This window comes from Xylaria bambusicola, assembly GCF_022495145.1.
Source record: "Xylaria bambusicola strain CBS 139988 unplaced genomic scaffold F5B22scaffold_76, whole genome shotgun sequence".
Classification (NCBI taxonomy): domain Eukaryota; kingdom Fungi; phylum Ascomycota; class Sordariomycetes; order Xylariales; family Xylariaceae; genus Xylaria; species Xylaria bambusicola.
Window position 1 is genome coordinate 153,043 of NW_025953629.1, and position 22,523 is coordinate 175,565.

The following is a 22,523-nucleotide window of genomic DNA, read 5'->3' on the forward strand; positions in this document are numbered from 1 at the left end:
TAGCAACTAAAATGTAGTCTTATGTAGCAGGGGCTCTAGGAACAAACCTTGGATAAGCATTGGATACCCCTCCACGAACGATTGACGCTGCGTCTTTCATAACCGTGCAAGTCTATCCAATTGCTTATTAAGAGGTCTATTATAATTTCAATGGCCCTCCAGCGTACCGGTCATCAAGACCGACTGCCTCACGCAGTGGTGTGCTCCTTCGCTAACGCCTCGAACCCCTGAACCAGATCATCTCGCAGATCTTCCCAGCCCTCAACACCTATACTCAACCTCAACAAACGCTTGTCGACGCCCTCATCCGTCATGGAGCGCCACTCGATCAGACTCTCCACACCGCCCAGACTCGTAGCATGGTGGAAGAGATTCAGCTTGCTAGGCAGTTTTCTCGCATAGTCCGCATCTTTCATGTATACCGCAAAAACGGGACCAAAGCCATTCGGCATCTGTTTCTTCAACCATCCGAGCTCCTTTCCTTCACTGTCTACCTGCAGGCTCGCATGCTTGATCTCCGCGACCGTGTCACGGACCACACTTCCCTCGCGCCGTCTCTCGGCTTCCAGCCAACGGACCAAGTTCTCCGTATCGGCGCTCTGCTTGCGCACGCGCAGCTCCAGGGTGCGGAGACTGCGGATACCGAGCCACCCCTCCAGACTCCCCATCACCGATCCTAGGAAAACACGTTCTGTCTGCAACGTCGTAAGCCACTTTTCAGCGTGCCGCGGCGCGATAGCTAGAACGCCGCACAACATGTCGCTGTGGCCGCCGAAGTACTTCGTCCCGCTGTGCATGACGATGTCGACGCCGAAGGCGAAAGGGTCCAGTAGTGGAGGCGGCGCAAACGTGGCGTCGACGGAGAGGATGGCGCCTGTGCGTCTCGCCTTTTCGGCGTAGAACTCGAGGTCGCGCGCCTCGCCCGTCGGGTTCAGGGGCGTCTCGACGTGGATCAGGTCTCCCGGCCCCAGCTCCTCGTCCGCGCAGTCTAGCTCTAGCTGCTTCAAGCCCGTCAACTTCGATATCACCTTGAGCACGCCGTGGCAGCCATGGTAGCCGCCCCCGATGGCGATGCGCTTCGGGTTCAGAAACACGACCATGGCGTGGAACGCGGATAGCCCTGAGCTGTATGACAGTGCGGGCCCCCGGAGGATCGAGGTCAAGATGGCCTCGAAGCGCTGTGTGTTTGGCGCAGTCACTCGTGAGTATATGTGTGAATCATGAGGATTGTTCGGCTGCTCGGGCACCAATTTGTCAGCTGCGATATCTGCATAGTATTCACTTCTAAAGAAAACTTATGTCTTTGCTTAGAAGCACGGTGCTGTGGACTAGGAAGATATCTTACGCTGGTATTGCTCATATAACTGAGGTCGTCCGGGTTCCGGCTGTACCGAAACGTGGTTGAGACGTGCATGGGCGGCGCCACGGCCGCATGTGAGTTGAGGAAGTCATCTGCATGGACGGTTTGCGCCGACAGCGATAGGTGCTGTAGTCTCGATGCCAGCTCGGTGCTGGTATGTCTGAAAGGCCCCGTGCTGCTGATCTCTTCGTCCGCCATTTTCGTGTGTTTCTTGAGCTCAGGGGATGTGTATGTTGTCCTTTGCGTATCGGGAGTAGTTTCACCAAGATCAACGACCCCGAAAACCAAAATTCTATGCGAAGACTTTACGAAACGAACTCTAGAGTCTATATCTCGTTTATGCTCTTTTATATGATTCAAGATTTAGATTGTAAAAATAAAAATAAAAAAGCTTAGGGAGTCTAAATATTATGACTGATTACTCGACAACACTATGCCATCGTAGCGGGGTAAACAATGGCATTCTTGAGTACCACCTTACACCTGAGGAAGTTCCTATCATAGTCTCCATCAAGGGACTCCATCCGAGGTACGCTCCAATAATGGATCGGGCATCGGTATCCGTGATTTTGCGCCATTGTTATGGCGCATGATCAATTAATGCGGGTGGGCGCGATTAGGTTTGAAGGGCGCGAGCCAGTTACTGCCGGTATCGGGGGTTTTCGTCACAAATGACTCCGGCCGGAACCCGAGTGTAGTGCCGGTGGAGGCGCGCTCTCAAGGGTTACGATGCGAATATGAGGGGGGTTTCTAGTGTATTTTATAGATGCATTATACAACGCGTGGAGGTTTTTATGATACGTCAAATGTGGTTGATAGAGCGTACGGACTTGGAGTTTCTTTGGCTTCCATTTCGCGAAACTGCGTTAATCCGCAGCTCTGACGGCAGAGTTGCTTTCTGTCCAGTCCCGTTAGCACTTGATCTATTAGGCCGCGTAGTATTTCACGTTGCATTTTATATGAGTTTCCAGATGTAGTGTAGAATAATAAGATCGATGGGAGATGGTAGGTAAGGAATCAATGACATAGATCCGTACACCCAACGAAAAGAGCGACCACAACGATATACTTTACCCATTGCTTGTAACGATATTTTAGGCTGAGAGCCTCACTGTCTGGGTATACTACTTGGACTCTAGAAAGAGCCCTCATGAACTAATCATCTCATTCAGGACATTACTCTGAATGTGAGAATGATGTTATCTCACCAACAAGCTAGACGATAGACAAGTCATGATCAATGAAATCTCTCCGTTCGTTCAAATATAAAATCGACACCGATAGAGAGAGGAAACGAGAAAAATATCCCCTCAAGTAAAACGCCACGCCAATGCAAAAGGTATATAAAAATATCCCTGCTCCTCAAAATGCAATGCGCCTCTTCCGTCCAGTATATTTTGATGTCGCTTTAACGACCTTGCCTTTCCGTTCCATCTGCTCCTTTTTATGAATGATCCAGGCTTTGCTGCCCTTTTTCATGTCACCCTTACCGCTCTTCTTCTGTACCCTGCTGTCGAGAATGTCGACACCGTCCATACCCTTCACTACGCCTGTGATATCACCACCTTTCTCTTCAAGCGAACCCCCACCGACTGTCAATACCAGGTAATATTTGATGTTCTTCGTCTCGGGATCGTCCTCGAGTAGACCTGCGCCAAAGCCAGCCTTGACCGCGGCACCTGTGATCATCTTTTTCTGCTCGTCGTTCTTGGGGTAGAACTGGCAAACAGCACGCCCACCTCGCTTCAAGCTTGCGTATAAGCCGTCGAAAAAGCGTGACAACCGACCTAATGGTGATATATCGCTGCTTTCGGCATTGCATAACCATTGGATAGCGCTGATGCTGATGGCGGCGTCAAAAGTACCCGCGCGGAAGGGCACGCCCTGGCCAATGTCGGCCAGCATCAGGTCGCCCTCAACATCGCGCTGCAGGGCGATGTCTAACATGGATGGTGCTATATCCATGCCAATCCATGTGTGCGGGCCACCTTCTTCAGGCGGCACTGCTGATAAGATCTCGCCGGATAGCCCGCTACCACAGCCAACGTCTAGAATGAGGGAAGGAGATTTGAGGTCGAGGAGCTCGAGGGCACGCTCGGCCATGGAGGCCTGGATATTCTGTATCCGTGAGGACGTTGTGTATTTGCGGGCTTCGGTGTCATCATAGTGTATATCGGCGGACCTGAGGACGGCGTAAGTGGGATATCATCGCTTGCTGTTTGACGGCTAAATGGGGTGAAGGGATAGTCATAGTGGGGTAGGAGGGGTCTCTTACAGAGTGTCCTCTGGCCGTGACATCTTGTCAATTAAACTGTGTTGTGTGTATGGTTTGGGGCGATTGAAAGAAATTCCCTATGGCTTCGTATCAATATCATTCAGGGACTTGGCCACTACCACGTCGTCAATCGCCAGCAACAATGCCCATGAATACCGATGCGTCCATCGTGAGTCGGCTGGTTACAGCTTTGGCACCCTTGCTCGGTGCTTGCTGATAGTGAACTTTTCGGTGGAGTATCTCTTATCGTTATCTTATCGACGCCGGGGAAATACCGACTCGGGAGGCCTAGCTCAGGTACGTACTGCCCATACAGGTCTAGCGTCCAATTAGTCTCTTTGATGCTGGTCTGTCGGGTCTGTCGACTGTTCTGGGCGGGAAGGACACGCATCATCATTATCATCGCCTTTGCTGCTCCCCTTAGCTCTTGAGTTCAAGTTGATATCCTCTGAGGATCGAAAACAATAACCACAGTGATGTTCTTGTCCCCATCTCTCTAAGTATGTGGATTCTGCCTCTCGTTGGCTACCTGGGGTCTGTCCTCGGGTTCTGCTTCTTGACGTTGGCCATAGGTATGTGATTCTTGGCATCCAGCCTTTCCTGAGAACACTGTTCTGTAGCTAATACGCTTCGCTCCTTTAGCCTCGGGCTTGTACTATCTCTCCGAACTTGTCGAAGAGCATACTGTCATTGCGAAACGACTGCTCACCCGATTAATATACTGCATTATCGGTCTACAATTGGTGCTCTGGGTCGTTGATGGCTTACCTTTCTGGTTGACCCTGCTCGGGGTCGTCTCTCATGTTATCTATTTGGGTAACATGCGGCGATTCCCTTTTGTCAAGCTGACGGACCCTCTATTCATAGCCTCATGTGGTAAGGCAGATGTCGAGGCTCTACTTTCAATATCAGGGCACCGTCTGCTAACACCCAATAGTGCTCGTTATTGCCAATCACTATGTCTGGTTCCGGCACTTTTCCGACGCGCAACAGCAGTCATATTCCCGATTAACATCAATGTATGACCAGCCCGATGTGCCGAGCTTCACAGAAATCGCGTCGTTCTTCGGCATCTGCGTATGGCTTATACCTTTTGCCTTGTTTGTCAGCTTGTCAGCTAGTGACAATGTCCTGCCCACTATTGGCAGTGAGCAGCCATCTCATGATGATGGTAGCAAAAACAAGCGCCAAGGAATGGTCAAAGTCATTGTTGATTATGTATTATCAGCCATTGGCGAGGTCAGTCGACTAGCCGGGTGGAAGAAGCCCGAAGAGCGTTTTTGAGCAGGTATGCGGCTGTGCATAAGGAATGACTTGATCTCTTTGGTGCATTTATGCCAGCCCCTATAGATTGGCATGTCGTTGTTTGTTTCTAGGTACGAGATCTATCCTCAACCTTTCCCGTTCATACTTGTTGACGTGTTTTTAGGCTTACAGTGTGCTGTGGCTACCCTGCTTGTGTACCTATGTTACAATCACCCTTGTAGGCCTACATGCACAAACGAGTTTCCAGCGTCAGTGGCCGCCACAAACCTGACATCAAGTTGGACAGCGGCATATGTGCTCTATTCACTTCTTTTCAGGGTGCTCATATGAATTGGCACGCCCCTGTTAGCATAATTGGTGATGCTTACACGTAATCTTCATACCATGATGATTCAGCATGCTATTCATCTGTGAAAAGTAAGTGCAGTTTCCTCAACGATTTTAACGGCCTCCTATGATGATTCCACCAAATTTTCTATGCTAGATTGTATTTGAGTCTTTGACCTTGATGCAAATATTTGGGTTTTACTGATAGACGCCCCTCAACACGTTTTTCAGCCTCACTTGAGTTTATAAAGGGTTCGGGCAGGGCTTTGCTGACTTAAATTGCTATAGAGGAGCGACTAATCATTGCCGATCTCAATCACATCTCGATTTGTCAGCTGCAGTTGGGACATTGGGTGTACCAAGTTTATCACAACGGATAGATATAATTCTAAACCTGAGCATGTTGAAGGCCATTCTGGGAATTTGAAACCATCCCACTTTTGTAATCAACAGCGTACTTGGTCACTGTAGGCACCTACATACTATGTCAGTACTCTAGTGATCTACCCTAAAGCCTCTCACATGTCTATCTTAAAGCTCGAAGATGTGGTTGTAGGCATTACCCTCACTCTACACCGTATGTCTATGCTGAGAGAAAAATGAAAACAAGATAAAATAAAAACCTAAGCAGTGGTAAACGTTGGGGAAATAATCTCGGCAACTGGCCCATTCAAACCGACTGCTCCTGGCTTGTCAGACAGCGGCTGACCTCACCAAGTTTGCACTCATTACACCACATTTGCTTTGCTATACCGTGAATCTGAAGGGACTTTATCATTTCAAGCCAAGACGAGGATTTATTCTTTAAGAAAGTTACCACCCTTTACCTGATCCCGCTCTGCCACCTAGCTTTGCGCGGAGAGGGTGAGCAAACGCATATATCAAGGGGGGACATATTACTCTATTCTGAGACTCAGGAGGACGCCATCCGTGGAGTGAGCCTCTACACCCGTTGGACGTACTTTTCTAGCCAAACCTCTTTTGAGTCTTTACGGGAGTACCCATAAGAACTAGGATCGAGGTGAGGTTTGAACCCTTTCAACTGTCCACAGCGGTAAGTGTTGGTACTATGTAAGTACCTATGTAGATATAAGGCAGCTACATTAGGTACTGTTGTTATATTCGCAGTGGGAATCACCACTCTCGCTATGCCAGCAAGATATATACGAGGCCTGCATACTCGTGCATTTACGGTCTCCGCATCAACCAGTCTATTCTGTTCTATCCATATACTCTACGACACGAACCTCGATTAACATTCTCTTCGTCTGTGTTGCGGTTCTCTATTATGGGGGCTCCCTGGTCCGTCTATCTTACTTGTGGGTCCTTCAAGGATTTCGTCCTCTAAGAACGCCGGGAAAAGTGTTGCCTAACGAGGCTGCTCCTGTCACGCACTTGGCAAAGACGGATCCGGATGTCGAAATTATCTGCAATATTCCTGAATGGCTAAGTCTGCAGCACCATCTCAGCAATTGACCAATTAGCTCAGAGCGACTATGCGTACATTGGCTAGAGTACCGAGACCAAATCCAATAAATGATCATCACGCATCTCTCCCAGTAGCAGTGGCAAGCAACCCCAACCTGTAAAGGGAAACTCGCGTATACAGTAATTGATTATGTTCTTTAGTTCCTAGGTATCTATTAACGTAGGACCGTTGTATGGCCATTGACTGAAATTCTGTTGCCTAAGATTTGGGGGAATTGCAAAGCCACTAGGTCTGCGGCACATACGGTATGTCGATGATTGCATTAGCTGGGTGTAGTTCGTTACATGACATGAAACAAAAAGCGAGTGTATGTGCTCGTAGTTGGTTGCCTACACTATTAAGTAGATACAACGTTTGGGACTAATTATTACCCAGCCTTTGTGGGGTTAAATCCTGTTGAGTCTGGAAGATAATAAAATTGTTGCACAACCTTCACGATCTCTATCAGGTTTTTATCTGGCCTCTTCATCAACCACTTTTATGACTCCTTAATTTCGTTATTCTATTCTTTCATTAAAGAACAGCCCCTTACGTTAAATCGGAATGAAGCGACAAACAGCCCTCCAAGATGAGTAATCCAACCTTCCTAGGCCAGACTGTGGCATTGATCAGGAAGAATCTGGTGGTTGCAGTTAAGCGGAAATGGCTGTCCACTATTATACGCTCCCTAATAATTCCAATCGTTCTGCTAGTTCTGCTACTCGAGATACAAAACTTTATCAAAGATCTAAATCGCTATGGCGTTGGCAAGATACATCCTATCAGGGGCCTCCAAGACAGCTTGCAAGGCTCCAAACCCATTGTTGTCGCAAGTTCGGCGAGCCTGGGCGCGGATTTCCCTCCCATCCTAGATCGACTCGAGAAATCGCTGGGGGATCATCATATTATTAAACGTGTCGATGAAGACGAAATCGAAAGTACATGCCCGGTCGACTCTCACGGTCACTCACCATGCCACGCCGCAATTGTTTTCAAAAACTCCCCCGGCAGTAATAATGACGATGACAAGTGGGAATACAACATTCTGACAGACCCAGCGTTTTTGACATATAAGTTTGATGTCTTCAACGCAAACAGCGGTGTGGAAAGAATTGTACTTCCCTTACAGTTGGAAATCGACAATGCCATAACGAACTCTACAGAAATCCCAGATGTCCAGGCTTTCACCAGGTTATCTCAAAAAGAAGCAGATGATTTTTCACGAAGGGACTTTCAATCCCTTGCCTTATACACCCTGTCTTTCGTCTTCTTCATCACCATGGTCCCTGTGGCCCACCATGTCGCGGGTATGGTAACATATGATAGAGACTCGGGTATGTCACAGCTTGTGGACGCCATGGGCGGTGATGGTGCTATTTGGGCAAGAGTTCTCAGCTATGTTATCACATTTGATATATTATATCTACCATTGTGGATTATACTTGGCGCAGGTACGGTAAATATGCATCTGCGTTGCTTGGAGTCGTGCTAACTTCTGCACAGTTTTCTGGCACCTCTTACTTCCTGGTCAAAACGCAGGAATAGTTATTTTTTGGCAAATTTTCACCGGATGGTCCGTTACAAGTGCGTCAGTATTTGGCGCGGCCTTCTTCAAACGCCATGCCTTTGGTTCTCTTTTCGTAACCCTGATCCCTATCTTGCTTGCTGTTATTGCCGCGTACACAGAGAATACCAAATTACCGCCACCCCTTGCGCAGGTCGTTGCGCTTAGCCTGCTCTTCCCGAGTATGAACTATGTGTACTTCTTCAGTGCCATTACAAAATCAGAAATCGTTGGAGTTGTTCTTGACCTGGGCACTCCGGTGTTCGCAAGTGAACTCGAAGGTTCAAATATCCCGGGTCAAGTTACAGGGGTAAATTGGGTCAGCATGGCTGGGTCTTATTTTCTATGGATCATTCTCATTGCCCAGATCTTTATATTTCCTGTCCTCGCCGTCTTTGTTGAAAAGGCTCTTCACGGTATCAATCGTCGAAGAAGAGATTTCGATACCAGCACGGAAGCAGTGAATTCGCAGGTTGCAATTCAAACAAAAGGACTATCCAAACTTTACCGCCCTTCTTGGTTCAAGAAAATCTTTTGTTGCGCTCGAACCCCTAAAACTAAAGCAGTCGACAATCTGGATCTTACAAGCTATCGGAATCAGATCTTGTGTCTGCTAGGTCCAAATGGATCTGGTAAGACTACAACATTGGAAATGCTTTCTGGCTTTCAGCAACCCACTGATGGTTCAGTGACTATCAATGCTTCTTCTTCTCAAATCGGTATTTTGAACAGCATTCCTAATCATTCAACTCCCGCTAATCTATCTCGTAGGCATCTGCCCCCAGAAGAATGTCCTGTGGGATAATCTCACTGTTTTTGAACATTTGACCATATGGAGCGCCATCAAGGGGAGCGGAGATACCCAAGAGAGCCTCGAGCAATTGATTGAACAATGCGACCTTGTTAATAAGAAGAATAATCTAGCTGCGAGCTTGAGCGGTGGCACGAAACGAAAGCTTCAGCTAGCATGCATGTTGGTTGGTGGCTCGTCTATTTGCTTCGCAGATGAGATCACATCTGGCCTGGATCCCTTATCACGCAGAGTGATATGGGAGGTCATAAAGCGAGAGCGAGCCCAGCGAACGATGGTCCTCACAACTCATTTTCTTGACGAGTCAGAAGTACTAAGCGATCACATCATGATTATTACGCTTGGGAAAATGAAGTGTCAGGGTACGCCGGCAGAACTCAAGAACCAGTACGGCGGTGGTTATCGAGTTCATATCCCCAAGGCAGAAGATATCTCAGGTCTTTCCCATCCCGTCATTGAGAAGCACGATAGATACGTCTGTAGAACACCGGACTCTTCATCTGCCGCTCGAGTATTGGCTTCTTTAAGAACATCGGCCAATACGGAGTTATACATTACTGGACCCACGATTGAGGACGTGTTTCTCAAGGTTGCTGAGGAACCTCACACTCTCATTGGTGAGTCGCCTGAAGAGATATCGTTGGCCGAGTCTCTAACTGGCGAGTCTAAACCTGAGGCCACCCTCAGCCTAACGGCCGTATACGCAAGGCAAATACGCGCTTTACTTCTCAAGAGGATAATATTGCTCCGCTCCGGTTGGTGGCAGTATCTCTTTGCCCTCGGCATCCCCATTATCATCGCGGCTTTAACCCCTAAGTTTCTCAAAGACTACGAGACACCTCGTTGTGATGAAATCATCTCGTCTGCTGTGACCCCTTACCCTCTCAGTTTATACACTTTGGGAACTCTGGCGCTTGGGCCAGAATCAGCCAACGATACTATAGCCGCTATCATTACAGAACAGAATGATGGTGAGCTTTACAGCTATGGTGATGGAGAGTATGGGCCGTATATAATCGACACACGCGATGGGCTGGAAGATTTTGTGCGCACACATACCCAAAATCTATCCTACAGCGGCGGTATCTGGGTCGGTAACAACAGCAACCCCTTCATCGCATACGACGCGAATTCAGTGGACACCGCCGCGACTTTACTGAATCTGCTCAGCCAAGTTAAGAGTGGACAGAAAATTCAAGTGTCTTTGTCCGCCCTTACGAGCTATAACCAGGCGAATGGTGGGAATAGCGTCATTTGGGTGACAATTTTTTGCCTAGTTCAAGCCCTGTATCCCGCCTTCTTCTCGTTATACCCGACATACGAGAGAAAGTCACAGGTCCGAGCGCTACAGTACTCGAACGGCATCAGACCCTTCCCTACCGTGTTTTCGTACTGGGTGTTCGACTCCTTCTTTGTCATCATTGTTGCTGTTATCTGCACCGTTCTTATCGCACCAGCAACGGAATGGTTCGGTGTTGGCTATCTCTTCGTAGTACAGGCGCTATATGGCTTCGCCGCTGTGCTCTTCTCATATCTAGTATCTTTTGTCGCTCGGTCTCAACCCGCTGCATTTGCATTATCCGTCTTGTTTATGGCGATTATGTATGTGCTTTCAATCATTTCATTAGTGGTAAGATTCCCAAACATGAAAAACCGTTATTGTTTACTGATTTATCTGAAAAAGGTCCTCAACGTGTCCCAATCAGGGAACCTTAAGGCTCTAGATGGGACCGCTTACGGATTAGGCCTCATATTCCCGATCCAGAATCTATTGCGTGGCCTTACCGTTAGTGTGAACACGTACCTAGTGCGATGCCGAGGACGCAGTATCGTCACGTACCCAGGGTCTATATATGCGTATGGCGGTCCTATTCTCTTGCTAGTGATACAAATCATCTGGATTTTTGTCTTAGTCGTATGGCTTGAAGGAGGCCGTCTTCCCTTCTTCTCAAAACCGAAGGTTCCTGTGCAAGACATTAGCGATACTGAGAAGACCGTGCTTTCTGGGAGACCAGATGTTGATGCTGAGACAGCACGTGTGATGTCGTCGGATTCAGACCTCCTGCGCGTGCAGCACGTCTCGAAGGACTTTGGCTCGTTCAGAGCTGTCGAAGATGTTTCCCTAGGCTTACAGAAAGGAGAGATACTGGCATTGCTGGGACCGAATGGTGCTGGGAAGACGACGACGCTAAACATGATCCGCGGAGATTTGACTCCAACAAGCGGCAGAATATACCTTCAGGACATCGACGTTCATAAGAACACTCGCCTGGCGCAGAATAACCTCGGCGTGTGCCCACAATTTGACGCTCTAGATTTGTTAACCGTCCGCGAGCACCTCTCTTTCTACTCCCGCTGCAAGGGCGTGACGGACGTCAAAGCAGACGTAGCCTACGTAATGGCCAGAGTGGGAATCACATCTCACGCTGACAAACTCGCGGCAAAACTCTCCGGTGGCAACAAGCGCAAGCTTAGCCTCGGTATCGCTCTCGTCGGCAATCCACCCGTTCTTCTGCTTGACGAGCCTAGCTCTGCTATGGACGCAGCTTCTAAGCGAGTCCTTTGGAAGACTCTCGAGGCTATTGCACCGGGTCGCTCCGTGGTTATCACGACACATTCAATGGAGGAAGCTGACGCACTAGCGACGCGTGCCGCGATCGTCGCTAGACGACTCCTTGCCATCGGCACGACGGAGGCGCTGCGCAAGACTCACAGTAACGAGTACCACGTACACCTGATTCTCAAGAGCGCCCCGCTCTCAACGGTCGAGGAGATGGAGGAGGTGGCGGCTTGGGTGCGTAGTACGTTCCCAGGAATCAAGTTCGAAGGTGAGAATCTTGGCGGTCAGGTTCGCTTCATCGTTCCCGCGGACAGTAAAGTCCCCGCCCTTCAGTTGACGACAGAGAGTACGCGAGATGAAAAAATAGGAACTGGTGGAACACAGAGCTTCACGCGATATTTGATCGAGACATTGGAGGCCCAGAAAGAGCAGCTCAATCTCGACTGTTACTCCATCTCGGCTGCCACAATGGAGAGCGTCTTCTTACGTGTCGTCAAGGAGTTGCCCGCTGAGGATGACGGAACGGCTCTTAAGAAGCCTTGGTGGCGCCGTTAGACTCGCCCAAAGTAAATTCTGTATTCGTACTAATTGATACCTAATGTTTTCATAATAAGATGTGAATAAACCCATAGCTAGCTAGCATTATGATTCATATATGTGACACTCTTACTAGCATACATCAGGTAAATCTCATGAAATCTGGCGACCATATGCTACACAATGGCGCTCAAGGCACAAATAAAGCAATGTACCTATCATACAGCAGATACCCGAGAGCCAAGCAACTGGCGCTCCTTGGCCTATAACAGGAGCCTTATATCCCCGGATTCCCTTGTGTCCATAGTGTTGTCCTCGTCCAAGGCTACGACCCAATACTTCTGCTTCTCTGAGCGCAGCTAGATGTAATAATGCCTCCGGCTATTTGGATGCTGGTCAAAATGGCCGTACCAGATGTCACCCACGCTTGGCTGTGCTAGATCAATGCGCCTTAATAATCTCCCTAATTCGTTCACAGATTTCAATGCATCTACCGGAAAACTCATCGGTCAAATCTTCATCGTACCAGGTGAACTTTACAAGTTCGAGAAGTTTGCTACAGATGTTTTGTTAGTACGACTAGTTGCCAAAGCAAAATGGATCGATAAGGTTTTGGTATTGGGATCAGGAAAGAGTAGTGTAGAAGCTCCACGGATTCCCATATCACAATTCGATCCCCAAAGATAGGTACCATACTTACACGAACTGGAGGAGTTTATCTGCCTGTAATACAATCTTCCCTTCAGCCTGGTTTTTCAGTTAGTTGAGAGTGCAATTTCACAAGAACATGATATTCGCGACAATGTATTAGGGACCAGCCAAAAGGGTAGCAAAACTACTGGGTGAGCAACTTACCGCGAGGCCCAATAGTTCCCAATCCCTTTCCTCATCATCTAAGAGGATACTTCGGCTTTCCCAATCATCCTCCCAAGTATCTATGAGCCCCCAGTCGAATGCCCAATGAAGCTTGATTTCGGATCGCTGTCGTTGTATTCCCTTTTGTAACGTTCTGACCGTGTAAGCTACTAGGTACAACACCGGTTCCCACCAATGACTAGGCTGCTCCGCGAAGGGACTCAACGGGGACTTGTTCATAATAACTGGTCCGCCGGTTAATAATGAGCCGAGGATCGAAATTTCCGGGCATGGCCTGTATGGGATTTCGTAGTGATGGTCCCTGCCGGCCTCTTGCTCCTCGGTAAATATTTCTACTTGGCCCGTGAAGGTAAATGTGATTTCTTTGAGTTTCGGAAGTTTAGGAAGAGTATTCTGAGTCCATTCCTCAATGAGTGGGGTGATAAGAGCTTGCATATCCTCTATATGGTCTTCGTCAGCGCCATAGTACCGTTGCACGACTATGCAAAGCTTGGTAGCACTGCAAATGCCTGCACAAAGACCAGGGGGAAGCGGGAACCAATAGTCCGGCCAGAATAGAGTGTCGCCACGCCAGTCGCAGGCAACTCGGCGTTGATAAAGCCCAAAGTCCAGCTGTGCTCTAACCTCAGGGTGCAATTCCCAAATAGAGTCCCTGTCAACAATCAAGTCATAAATTGGCACCAGCGAATACCTGTCGAGCGTCGCTTTTCGCGATTCGTAGTTCGTGTGTAACAAGGGCAAGATTTTTTTCATTCGCTGATCATGATATTCCAGACTCCTTTTGAATATGCGCATTCCGGGGTACGGCTCTACATCTCTCGCGTTGAGTGGAAGGGGGCGCGACAAATGGACCTGTAGTGGGATTGAGCTGCCGGCAACTAGATGTGCATTAGTAGTCAAGCTGTAAAATGGTGAACATGGGTATCCTTACACTCCCAGATCTCCAATCGAAGCTCTGTCGATAGATTGGGGAACAGATGAAACTCTGTAAGTGGTTTCCTGTTGCAGTATGCTAATCAGTTGAATGTCCCATGACAAGCGTGCTTCATTGTAGATACCTGGCGTTTTCAACCCCCATAGTCGAATCGCTCAACTGTTGCTCGGTGTGTAAAAGTTGAGATGACATGGCGGCAGAGTCTCTCGGTCGTAGGACCGTCTCCTGCATTACTGTCACTGCGTACTAGCCGACAACGAGGATAGCGTCGTGATTGACGAGATTGTTGCGATTATTGTTGGGCTTCAACGTTGGTTTTTCTGACAAGTGTGGATAGATCTTATGAACCTTGGGTATTGAGCCGAGAACTGGCAGAGAGATATATAGATTACTAAAGTGAAAGTTATAAAGGGAGATGGGCCGGGTATGAGTTTAGATAACAATGCTATAAGAATATAAATATAGCTCAATGCTGTGATTGCGTGCCTAGTCTAGGGCCTATGCAGGGAGAAGCCTTCTTAGTGTAATCCCAAATCTATTGAATACCCTTCCAATAGTCTAATGGGTTCGCGATTCAATAGGTTTGTGATCTAATAAGTACATAGACCATCAGGGCTTTGAGATTTAGTGGGTTCATTGCTCAATGGGCTCTGCGATTCAATGGGTTTCGTGATGAATAGGCCTGTGCTTCAATGGCTTCGTGATGTTACCAATATGTAAGCTCTCTAAAGGAACATGCCTGCTCACGAAGCTTGGGCCACTCGAGAGTGCAAGATACTTACCGAAGCGATGAGGCTAACTTAGATGTTGAGGGTGAATGTATTAGGCAAACAGTCATGATCTATGCTCAAGTCAAAGCCTGCACTCATCGTTGGGATCTAGGATGATTCTAACAAACACCTAAACACGGTTTATAACACGAATACCCAATTTGGGGTGCTCCGGCCGAGATGCAAACACTATCGACCTCCTTACATATACATTGAAGTCGCGACATCTGTCCTTGACGTTGTGTGGCACCAACCTGGGAGCAAGAGTCCCTCCGCTACAGGTCCCCCCAGTCCGTCGCATTTTCTGATGAATCAAATGCCGGCCTTGCCATCCCGTGTGATCTTGTCGGTAACTTCCATGTTATGAGCCATACAGGATGAATGAGCGCAAGATCTCGAAATCGCCTAAGCATGCTTCATGAAACTGGTCGAGTTTTGATCCAGGTATTCCTGGTAGACGATACCTATATGGTGGTATCGTGACTAGGAAGTGTTACCAAATAGAACTAAATCGAGCCCTCGACAAGCTACTATCAGAATCGATTATCGTCACGGAGAAGGCGCCATGGTTGCGTAGGCTATTGGCTGTATAACATCCTGCCTCACAGCTAAGACATCACCTTTTCTTTCTCTTGCTTTTAGAGGCTTTTGGCCCTTTTGACTTCAAGTTGTGGGTTAAACCACCATCCATCCCGTAGCGATTCCCATTCTCCACATCAAATTCCGACTTCTTCGTCCGGAAAAGCAGCATGGCGACTCTGGCGTCTTCAATACTGGAATGTTTGCCTTTTTGAAACTCATCCAGACCGAGTATTTCTCTAGCGAGAACACGTAATGCCGGTTTTGGTCCGTGCCCATATTTGCGAAAGCTGGAATGCCGTGCAGTATCGCGTATCTGCGGTGTTGGATGACTAATCTCGAGAACAGCCAGGTCATGCCTCACGTCATGACCGATAAGAATCCGACCCCTAAGTAAATCAGAAACCGTAGCCTGCACCTCCTCAAACGGCCGCGCACTTGAAGATCGTAGCATAGAGGCAGTGATTCCCGTGATTTCTGTTCGATAGTCGGTGACACGCTCGCGGGGACATACGAAAGAGTCGTATACCTGTTTGCCATGGAAATCTACACAGCTTACGCGTGCTAACATGTGATCATGTCCTTCAGGCCCTATACCGACCATTTCGCAGTCTATAGCAATGTATTTGCCCACTTCAACATTGGGCGCCAAACCTTCGTTAACTCGACGCTTATCTTGCGCGATCTCTGTGATGGACACAGCAGCAGACGACGAAGTTCGGCCACGCTTAGACCCTAGATTATAGGCTTCAGCGAGGTCCTCAGCCGTTATATCATTTTCTTTGGCCCAGAGAGCTAGTGAAGGTGTCACGGTAGCAGGCGTGCCTTTGACTATTGCGGAAGACTGGGTAACGCCCATCGCCTGTGGTTTCGTGGAAGATTTGCTCTTTTGAGGCAATGCTTTGGAAATGGGCGATATATGTACTCGATGTGAAGCGTTGTTAGATTTTGGCTTCTTTGGCGTTGGTCCCTTTTCGGGGAATTGCCTAGATTTCCGCTTCTTGCTTGAAGAAGAGTCTTGTGACGTTGACCCCTCGGGCGGCGAAATAGGAGCAGTGGAAGATTCTGCCTGAATTTTTGCTTGGAGTTTCTTCCAATTGGACGACAGCTCTTGTGCCATCTTCTCTCTGAAGCGCCGCGGCCTCTATGCTGACATTTCTGTGAGATGAGTTTCTTATTCACATGCAGTTGATCTGACGACGTTAGGTTTATTGTAGACGGAATAGTGCAGGGGTTAGGTCAATGCAGAATTTTGCACGTATGCGAATTAGAAGGATCAAATAGCAAAATAGTGCTATGAAGACTGTCTCTGAGACCAGGAGAACAAGTAAAAGCTTCTTCCCCTACTAGGCAGCATGAGGCGAGGTGTGTCGATGCTGATTGAGATGATTTGGAAATTCAGAGACTGGTCTCGATGGTTGAATAATTGGATGGATAGCGATGGTTGATCGCAGTAGACAGAAATATGCATATAGCCGATATATAGTCTCATCCCCGCCAACCATGCAACCACTTAACGCGCTTTGAAGTCCAATCAAAACGCGAAGATACGCGACGCGACGGGCTCTATGGAACCTAGCCCCTCCACCCACTTTTCCCTCTCTCTGCCTGGGTAGACAGGTCTAGGAACATCTCGTTTTGTAGATTCAAGCATACCATTCTGCCATCGTTCGTGTTTGTGCGTCTGCTTACCGTTGTGCCCTTATTTGATACCCCGACTTCACAGAGTTTAGCATCCACCTACCTCGAGGTTATCACTACGCGACAATGGCGACGCCAAGCGACGCCGGCTTCACCATGTCGGACGCTCCTTCGGGGCCTGCGACGACCCCTAAACCGAGGCAATACCAACGAGGTTCATCAGCCCGGCCGCGGGCACCTCCATCCGAGAGTTTGGCCGCCCCTAGCGACGACGAGGGCGAAGGATTTGCTGATGACCAGATCCCGGGACACGTAAGGAGGCGGAACGACCCCTCTACTATTCCGCGAGTCGAGGACAGGATTGGCATTACTGTGCAAGACCACTTTGAAAACTTCATCGAAGAGTATGTCTTGGCCCACTGGAGATGCTCACCCCAGATTATCCTAACAGTGCCGGCTCAGATACATCGAAGATCCAGTTGCCTCGGGCCAACAACCTGGCTCAAGTAGAACCACTGATAGGTTTTACATCGCACAGATCCATAACATGCGTATATACCAGCTTTCCACGTTTTACGTAAACTACGACCATGTAGCCTCTTACCAGAACGGTGGGCTTGCCAATGCGATTAACACGCAATATTACCGATTCCTCCCCTTTCTTACGCACGCTTTGCACAACATGATCGCCAAACACGAACCGCAATATTTCCGTGAGCACCGACAAGCAACTACGTCGAGCAATCAGACAACGTCCGGCGCGAGCAATGTCGGGTCCGCTAGCCAGTCTGAAACGCAAGGGAGCAAGACTGCCAATCAACAAACTGACAAGCTTTTTGCCATTGCCTTCTACAACCTGCCGCTTGTATCAAGAATTCGAAGCTTGAGAGCCAAGAACATTGGCCAACTGCTTTCCATCTCTGGTACAGTAACGCGAACATCTGAAGTCCGGCCTGAATTGTCCCTGGCAACATTCACTTGCGAGGCTTGTCGTAATACAGTGCCCAACGTGGAGCAGACTTTCAGATATACCGAGCCCACACAATGCCCCAACAATGAATGCGGCAACCGCTTAGCATGGCAGCTAGATATCCGGCAAAGTACGTTCGTTGATTGGCAGAAAGTACGTATCCAGGAGAACAGCTCGGAAATACCCACTGGTAGTATGCCCCGAACCATGGATGTCATCCTTCGCGGCGAGATAGTCGACCGTGCTAAGGCAGGAGAACGGTGCATATTTACGGGCGCGTTGATCGTGGTCCCAGATGTGAGCCAGCTTGGTCTTCCTGGTGTCCGTCCTACAGCTGTCCGCGACGACCGCAATGCGCCTCGCAATAACGACGTTGGCGGTAATGGTGTTTCGGGTCTTAAGTCCCTCGGTGTGCGGGATCTTACCTACCGCCTCGCTTTCCTTGCCAATATGGTAACCCCCGATACGACGACTCCCGGACAATCTGCCAGCAGACAAGTCAATGAGATCATCAATTCAATGACACAGGTATCAGCTGAAACTGCTGAGTCGGTAGAGGATGCGCAAGCTGCAGTCCTGAACTCGATGACCCCTAGCGAGATTGAGGAGCTCCGTGAGATGGTCCATAGTGACCATATCTACTCACGACTCGTGAAATCAATCGCACCAACAGTGTACGGCCATGAAATCGTTAAAAAGGGCATTTTGCTACAGCTGATGTCTGGTGTTCATAAGACTACCGCAGAGGGGATGGCTCTGCGAGGCGATATAAATATTTGTGTTGTCGGAGATCCATCAACATCCAAGTCTCAGTTTCTGAAATATGTCTGCTCATTCGCCCCGCGAGCGGTGTACACATCGGGAAAAGCCTCCTCGGCTGCTGGTCTTACAGCTGCCGTAGTCAAGGATGAAGAGACTGGTGAATTTACAATCGAAGCTGGAGCTTTGATGTTAGCGGATAATGGTATTTGCGCCATTGATGAGTTTGATAAGATGGATATCGCCGACCAAGTGGCTATCCACGAAGCCATGGAACAGCAAACCATCTCTATTGCAAAAGCTGGTATCCAAGCTACTCTTAACGCTCGAACATCTATCCTTGCTGCCGCCAATCCTGTTGGTGGACGTTACAATCGCAAGATGACCCTGCGAGCAAATATTAACATGTCAGCACCCATTATGTCACGTTTTGATTTGTTCTTCGTCATTCTTGACGAGTGTAATGAATCCGTTGACCGCCATCTAGCCGAGCACATTGTGGGTATCCACGCGCTGCGTGATAGTGCTATCGAGCCTGAATTCAGCACAGAGCGCCTGCAGAGGTATATCCGCTTCGCACGGACTTTCCGACCAGAATTCACAGATGAGGCTAAAGAGCGCCTCGTAACCAAATATAAAGAACTCCGTGCTGATGACGCCCAAGGCGGAATTGGTAAAAACAGTTATCGAATCACCGTTCGACAACTCGAAAGTTTGATTCGCCTGTCCGAGGCGATTGCCAAGGCTAATTGTGTAGAAGAAATTGTTCCTGAGTTTGTGGACGAGGCATTTAACCTGCTACGTCAAAGCATCATTTCCGTTGAACACGATGACGTTGAGATGGAGGATGAGTATGACGAGCCCGAGGACGCAGCTGCTCTTATTGCAGCAGCGGATGAGGTTTCAGGTACTGCGGCTGCTGCATCACAGACCAGGGATGGCGAAGGTGACGAGACAATGGGTGATGACAATGGCGAAGCTGAGGCTAGTGGCCCTGGTACTGGCGGACGCAAGAAGACAGCCATTACATACGAGAAGTACATTGCGATGGTGAATCTAATCGTCTCGCGCGTAAATGATGACGAGGCTAGTGGAGCCGGTGAGGGTGTTGACGGCGGAGAACTTATTCAATGGTATCTTGAACAGAAGGAGGATGAACTCGACGGTGAAGAGGACTACCATCGCGAGATGGGCATTGCCAAGATGGTACTGAAGAAGATGGTCAAGGTAAGCCACCCTGGCAGATTGATTAACCTCTATTACTCACGCCCACTTGCTCATCGGATGGCTGCTGGGATTTGCCCACGATCATCATTAATTTGGTTCAAGCCATGAAGGGGGGGAAATACGGTTAAGAAGATATTGCTAACGCACATTACTTACAATAGGACAACATTCTTATGGCCGTACACGGCGAAGGCTTAGCCGACGAAGATGCCGAAGACTCTCAGTCTGCAGCCGGAACCTCACAGAAGGTTGTCTACGTACTTCATCCCAACTGCGCCATTGAAGAGTATTAAGATTTTATCGCAAAACCAATCCAGAAAATCGCCTGGGACTGAGCCTGGCCCAATCTCTTTGACGACTAAGCTGCGAAATGCGATGGCGTGTATATTCCCGACGACGCCGTTGAAGAGGCATAGCATTGTGGTGTCCGGCGTTATTGGCGTTGCTTTGCCAGATGGTATGATACTATGGGGACAATGGGGTCAATTTTGCATGATAGCTAGCTTGGTAGGTATAGTTTCTTGCCAGTTATAGGAGCCTTGTAGATAAAACAGTTTGGACGCTTTTCTTAGATGCCTATATGCGGAAGAATTCACACGAGTTCTCCCGGTAGGTAGAAGACAGGTACGAATCATGGATGATATCAAGACACGGGCAAATGAGCGAAATGTACGAACATGAGAGACTTAGCTAGGGTTCCTAATGTTGGCAATACATGTTGCCACATTCGATAGCTCAAATTACAGTTTCTCCTTTATTTTATATGATCAAGACTTAGCTTCTAACTAGTAGTGAAAGCCTAAGTTAGTGACATCACGTTTGGCAGGTGACTCTGGCTATGAAAGTCGCCATGAAGTAAATTAGTGCTTAAGAAGGCATTATGTAGCTTTTTTGCACAAATCTAAATTTCTGCTCAAGGCTTTGTCGCCTGTAGTATCTTGACCATGATCCGTTGTGAACGGCACTCATTCATTCACTCAACACCATTTAAACCACACCACTAGTAACTCTCATACGCTTGTAATTGTACTCTCAACCTGTTGCCTGTCGACTTAATTAAGCGAAGCCTGCACATTTAGCATTATGTCAACCAAACGGGTTCAAGTTCCATCATGTCCGGTGTCCTGGAAGGTTGCTTTTTTTTCCTTCGGCATACTTCTGAGCACATCCCACGGAGCTTGGCCTAGACAAGGTCGCAAAGGCAGCCAGAACAATAACAGGAGCCTTCAAAGCAACATCCAACATCCGGTACGGAGTGCTCTGCTGACTCATTGTGGCGGTTCGACGGTCATGCCCTCTTCTCGTAGCCGCCGGGCATTCGCTGTGCCGTCGGCGCATTGACCTTCTAAGGCACTGTATTAAGGAAAAGGGGAATGATCAAACCTCCCTGGAGTAAGCTGCTCCTCCTGTTTCAAGCGATGCTGCCGTTACGTGCCCGCCCACCTGTATTACACCCTTCCGCTTGCGACCGACTTCTTAGAAAGTCCTAAGAACTCGGTCTTGGCGATGTAAACAAACTCTTGAACGATTTAACCAACTTTCCTATTAAAAATATCACCACCGTTTCGCACGTATGTGCTGGCCCTAGAAAGTAAGCTCGCTTGATATAAGCCTGTATTGGTATGAAAGTTTTGTCTACGCATGTGCTCGGTTGTGTTGGTCGGACGTTATGTTGGTTCGAGGTTCCAAATTCTGGGACTGGTCTCTGGAAATGGCGTGTACGACGGCCTGCGACGGCTTGCACTTTCATTTAGCACGCACGCAGCATGTAGAATATTAGATCGTAGCCAACATTGCACGGGCGAGTTGCCAATTGGTTCGAGAGCTTTGTCATGGTAGGTTTGGATCGCAAGGGGGTGTTTCAACCTATGCTCCCTTTTTCGGGTTTGTTAGATATTATACGATGGCAGGAAGACTCGAATCGTCAGATGATCCTCGTACTGATACCTCTGACCTTGATAGGCAGTTGGGAAAAGGGAAGAATGGCATCGGCCGGTGCTAGCATGAGAACTAATTGGTGAACCAACAAAGAGGGCTATGAAATAGGAAAACATCTTGCTCGAGACCAACAGCATAGAAGAGCAAAAGGATATATAAGTCGGGATTACCTTGCTCAATATCTTGGCATTCGAGTCAAAATATCATCATCCGAACAGTGTTCGACTTGCAACGATCGTCTCAAGCATTACCAGGCATCACATTTTCTCAAGCAATTCCTTCCCAAGTATCCTAGCCCGGCACCTTACTCAACTAAAAACCAGAGATCATCTCTTGAGTCTTTCGAGGTCGAAAGTACCAGCACTTCCTTTACCAGCAAGCTTCCAACTACGTTAAAAGTACGTACATGTGGGCTCTATTATCACAGTCCCTCGAATTCCGTTCTTTTCTCCTTCCCAGGGTTCTTAAGTTTTGCATCGACTAACTTGCCTTGTGTCAGGGAACATTATAGTACTAGGGTAGAAGTTACCCCAAAGGGTGGAGACAGCGTAGAAGTTAACTATATAAAGGTATCTAAGCTCCCTTTTCATATTTAAGGAATTAGGAATTAATAATATTAAGCTTTTACCTATATCTTTAACCTATTTACTTTTTACGTATT

The 22,523-nt window shown here is 48.2% G+C and overlaps 7 protein-coding genes across 7 annotated transcripts; 3 read left to right on the top strand and 4 right to left on the bottom strand.

The window, feature by feature from the left end:
• Positions 1-188: 188 nt before the first annotated feature.
• On the bottom strand, positions 189-1,558 carry F5B22DRAFT_651911 (pyridoxal phosphate-dependent transferase; the record flags this gene model as incomplete). Its single annotated transcript, XM_047979534.1, has 2 exons — positions 189-1,235; positions 1,346-1,558. The coding sequence occupies 2 exons, from the start codon at positions 1,556-1,558 to the stop codon at positions 189-191; spliced, it is 1,260 nt and encodes a 419-aa protein (XP_047825526.1).
• A 773-nt stretch (positions 1,559-2,331) lies between these two features.
• Positions 2,332-3,834, bottom strand: F5B22DRAFT_628494 (S-adenosyl-L-methionine-dependent methyltransferase). The gene is made up of 2 exons (XM_047976423.1): positions 3,636-3,834; positions 2,332-3,542 (listed from the first exon to the last, which is right to left on the bottom strand). Exons 1-2 carry the CDS (start codon positions 3,656-3,658, stop codon positions 2,723-2,725), a joined length of 843 nt encoding a protein of 280 aa, XP_047825527.1. The 5' UTR covers positions 3,659-3,834; the 3' UTR covers positions 2,332-2,722.
• A 303-nt stretch (positions 3,835-4,137) lies between these two features.
• F5B22DRAFT_651913 (transmembrane adaptor Erv26) lies at positions 4,138-4,919 on the top strand (the record flags this gene model as incomplete). Its single annotated transcript, XM_047979535.1, has 3 exons — positions 4,138-4,207; positions 4,278-4,511; positions 4,573-4,919. The coding sequence occupies 3 exons, from the start codon at positions 4,138-4,140 to the stop codon at positions 4,917-4,919; spliced, it is 651 nt and encodes a 216-aa protein (XP_047825528.1).
• A 2,133-nt stretch (positions 4,920-7,052) lies between these two features.
• F5B22DRAFT_532271 (uncharacterized protein) lies at positions 7,053-12,229 on the top strand. Its single transcript, XM_047972751.1, has 4 exons — positions 7,053-8,147; positions 8,200-8,979; positions 9,032-10,701; positions 10,756-12,229. The coding sequence occupies exons 1-4, from the start codon at positions 7,286-7,288 to the stop codon at positions 12,184-12,186; spliced, it is 4,743 nt and encodes a 1,580-aa protein (XP_047825529.1). The 5' UTR covers positions 7,053-7,285; the 3' UTR covers positions 12,187-12,229.
• A 341-nt stretch (positions 12,230-12,570) lies between these two features.
• On the bottom strand, positions 12,571-14,170 carry F5B22DRAFT_661713 (uncharacterized protein; the record flags this gene model as incomplete). The annotated part of the gene is made up of 5 exons (XM_047980378.1): positions 12,571-12,724; positions 12,869-12,915; positions 13,024-13,922; positions 13,976-14,043; positions 14,103-14,170. 5 exons carry the CDS (start codon positions 14,168-14,170, stop codon positions 12,610-12,612), a joined length of 1,197 nt encoding a protein of 398 aa, XP_047825530.1. The 3' UTR covers positions 12,571-12,609.
• Positions 14,171-14,680: 510 nt separating this feature from the next.
• Positions 14,681-16,728, bottom strand: F5B22DRAFT_628498 (ribonuclease H-like domain-containing protein). The gene has a single exon (XM_047976424.1). The coding sequence runs from the start codon at positions 16,445-16,447 to the stop codon at positions 15,365-15,367; it is 1,083 nt and encodes a 360-aa protein (XP_047825531.1). The 5' UTR covers positions 16,448-16,728; the 3' UTR covers positions 14,681-15,364.
• A 196-nt stretch (positions 16,729-16,924) lies between these two features.
• Positions 16,925-20,686, top strand: F5B22DRAFT_628500 (MCM2/3/5 family-domain-containing protein). Its single transcript, XM_047976425.1, has 3 exons — positions 16,925-17,372; positions 17,431-19,924; positions 20,086-20,686. The coding sequence occupies exons 1-3, from the start codon at positions 17,095-17,097 to the stop codon at positions 20,215-20,217; spliced, it is 2,904 nt and encodes a 967-aa protein (XP_047825532.1). The 5' UTR covers positions 16,925-17,094; the 3' UTR covers positions 20,218-20,686.
• The last annotated feature ends 1,837 nt before the right edge of the window (positions 20,687-22,523 follow it).